Source organism: Egretta garzetta, unplaced genomic scaffold (genome assembly GCF_000687185.1).
Source record: "Egretta garzetta isolate BGI_Z169 unplaced genomic scaffold, ASM68718v1 scaffold497, whole genome shotgun sequence".
NCBI lineage: Eukaryota > Metazoa > Chordata > Aves > Pelecaniformes > Ardeidae > Egretta > Egretta garzetta.
The window spans coordinates 391106-394384 of NW_009260349.1; the positions used below are offsets into that span (position 1 = coordinate 391106).

The 3279-nt window shown below is 56.7% G+C and overlaps 1 protein-coding gene across 1 annotated transcript in view; it reads left to right on the forward strand.

The window, feature by feature from the left end:
• The window catches only part of ASS1 (argininosuccinate synthase 1), a 35430-nt gene that overhangs the window by 15287 nt on the left and 16864 nt on the right, over positions 1-3279 (forward strand). Inside the window, exons 10-11 of the mRNA XM_009642805.2 lie at positions 217-301; positions 1477-1541. Coding sequence (XP_009641100.2) covers positions 217-301; positions 1477-1541 — 150 coding nt within the window. The remainder of the gene's footprint in view (positions 1-216; positions 302-1476; positions 1542-3279) is intronic.

The following is a 3279-nucleotide window of genomic DNA, read 5'->3' on the forward strand; positions in this document are numbered from 1 at the left end:
GGGTTGGTTTATGGCCTTTTTTATTTATTTATTTCGCTTCTCTCCCGAGGTGGGTCCCCCTCCCCTTGCCTCCCCCCCGCACCAGCTTGGATATGCCTTTTTAAGAAGTTATTTAGAGTTCATATCTGTCACATCTATTTAACGCCCGTGGGGTGATGTTCCGGGGGGATCCTGACACCAGCTGATCCTGCCCGTCCTCCCTCCCCGCCTCTGCAGGTGTCCCCGTGAAGGTCACCAACACTGGGGATGGAGCCAGGCGCTGCTCGGCCCTGGAGCTCTTCGTGTACCTGAACGACATCGCGTGAGTGCCACACTGTCCCCTGCCCACCGGCTGGCAGCAGGGACGAGGGCAGGGTCCCCCGGGAGGGGTGGAAGCCTGATGCTGGCAGCAGGCACATCCCGATGAGCCCAGGGATGGTGGGCAGCAGCGCAAGGATGGGATGGTCCCCACCGACTCCCAGTTGGGTCCCGGTTGGGTCACAGTTGGGTCCCAGTTGTGCCATTCATGCCAGCAAGCAGAGCTGGGCACTGAGGCCAGGAGCATGGGCGTATTTCAGGTTTATGTGCATGAGAAGGGCTAAGAAGACTTCTTAACCCCCTCTGCATTTACCCGCTGCCCCAGCCCCACGTTGGGTGAGAGCTGCCCTGCCCGCAGCGGGGGGCTCAGCCCTGCGGCACCCCTTGCCTGCAGGGCACCCTTTGCTCCCAGCTCAGCCCCGCACCCCCAGCTCCTGTGTCCCAGGTGCCATTGCCTTGCCCTGCCTGCCCGAGGGGCTCAGTGTCCCTTTTGAGTGGAAAGTTGCCTTTTTTGGGGCATGGAGATGTGCTGGCTGGGTCCATTGCCCTGTCTGCCCCCTGCCTCCACAGCAGCAGCTCCTGCGGGGTTTTCTGCCCTGTGCCATCCCTTGCCCAGTTTCTGCTGCCACCAGGGCAGAGCCATCCCCAGGGGCTTGCCCAGAAATACAGCAGCACCATGAGGGCACCCGCTCCTCCCACCCCATGCCAAGTGCCACCCAGTCCCCAGCCCATCCTCCTTTGTGCCTCTGCTTTTATCTTCCCCGTGCTGAATGGGAATGAACTTTTCCATGTAGTTTGCTTTTTTAATGTTAATTAAGTGGTTTTAAAATGACTTCGGCCATTGGGAATACAGCCGCTGCACATCCTAACCCCTTGCCCAGTTTATTTTCCAGTGGCCCAATTGCCCCAGCTGCCTGTGGCACTGCCAGCCCCAGCGGCGAGCGAGGACGGAGAGGCTGGTGGCACAGCAAAGAGGAGGGGAAAAGGAGAGAAAATCCATCTCCTTGTCACCCGTCCTATCTGGGGGTCACTACCAGTGGTCACCAGTGCTGCTCAGGGGCTGGCCACCCTGTCATTTGGGGTTTGCCCACTGTTTTCCCCCCCCTCAACCCACCTCTGGCGGCCACTTGCATCCTGCTGTGGGGCTGGGGCTGCTGCAACCTCCCTTCTCCTCCGCAGGGGCAAGCACGGCGTCGGGCGCATTGACATCGTGGAGAACCGCTTCGTCGGGATGAAGTCCAGAGGTGAGCGGCCACCGGCTGGCAGCGCTGTCCCTGCCCTAAGAACAGCAAAAAAAGGGAAAAACCTGGTGGGATGTGGTTGATGCTCAGCATCGCCGGGGTGCTCTGGCTCAGGCCATGCCAGCAGCCCTCAACCGCTCCCTTCCCATCAGCTTTTGACCAAGATTTCCCTGTGCTGGGGAGTTCTTGCTGCTCTCTAATGAAGGCAGCTGCCTGCTCGCTGCCAGTGCCACGGGAGACCCCAGGTCTCGAGCATGACCTGTCAAAACCCACCAAGCTGTGGGCTTGTGTGTGTGTGTGGGGGGATGCTCATGGGAGGTCCTGGAGTGTGCAAGGCTGTGTAACGCAGGTACAAAGCGCCGGAGGCTGATGCAAATCACTGAGGGTTTGGTTTGTTTTTTTTTTTTTTAAAAGCCAATTCTTTGATTTATCTATGCATTTTTGAGGCTGGGACTCAGTATTGATCATCCATTAGGATCAGCTTCATTGGAAATCTCCGGAGGCAGCGAGCTGCCCCATGCAGAACTAAGTAATGAGGGGGCTTATAATAATTTCCCATCTCCTTGCCCCGGCTCCTTTGTTTTAAACCTCGTTAATACCTAATTAGATGCTCCCTTTCTTTAAACGTGCCCTTCCCATACAGGGCATCAGCAAATATTTTGATAAGAGCCAGCCTGCGGTCTCCCTTCCTACCACAGGGTGCCGGCACCTTTGCAAGAGCATCAGCCACAAAAGGCGAGAAACAAAACCCCAAATCATTTGATCTGAGTTTGAATAATCAAATTAAAACCAAAAGAAGGGGGAAAAAAAACCCAAACCACCCAACCCCAAACCGCACATCCCTGCCTGCACATTTGCATGCAGGATGCTGAGTAATTTGTCAAAATCTATTTTATTTTTTTAAGAGCCACTGACACGCTCTAGTGACCCTTCCAGCATTTAATAATTTCTCTAAACACCATTTAACTGTCATGTCTGTCTCCTGCGTGACATTGCCGTTGCGATCGCTGCTGTGTTTGTGCGCTGGCAGACGCGGGAGGACCGGGCTCTCTGGGGACAGCGGGGGTGCCGGCGCCTTGGGGACGAGACCTTGGTGGCGGGTTTTCCTCCTTGCTTTGAGCAGGATCCTGCCCCCGGTTTTGCTCCTTGGGATTAGCAGAAACCTCCCAGAAATGTGCTCTGAGAGATGCTGTGCGGGAGAGATGGAGAGCTGGGATGGGGGGGGCTGGAGCAGGAGGCTCCGGGGGTTTTGGGGTGCAGGGCAGCTCAGGGTGGCCCCACCACTGCTCTGCAGGAGTGTTTTGGACCCCAAATAGGGTTAGGGTCAATGGGACAGGAGCCAGGACCTGGATTTGCAGGAGGGAGGAGATGATCCCTTAAATCCTAGCGGTGGCTGTTTGCTCCCACCATCTCGGGGCTCCTTGGGGTGGCACAGGGACCCCTTCTCCCCAGGGACCCTGCTCTGCAGGGGAAACTGAGGCACAGGTAGTCAGCAGCACATCAGGAGCCCTCCACGGCCGCGGAGGTGGCAGCGAAGGCTCCTGCCAGGTGCCTCCTCTCCCTCACCTCCTGGACCCGGGGAGTGGGGGAAGAGAAAAATTCATTTGCATTGATTTTTACTAAGCTCCTAATTGAACTTCGTTAAGGCCTAATGGGCAAGGGGCAAGCTGAGCGTGCCCGCGCCAGCCTTTTAAGCCCTATTAACTCGATTTTGCCGTATTTGTTTTAGTGGGAGGAGGGG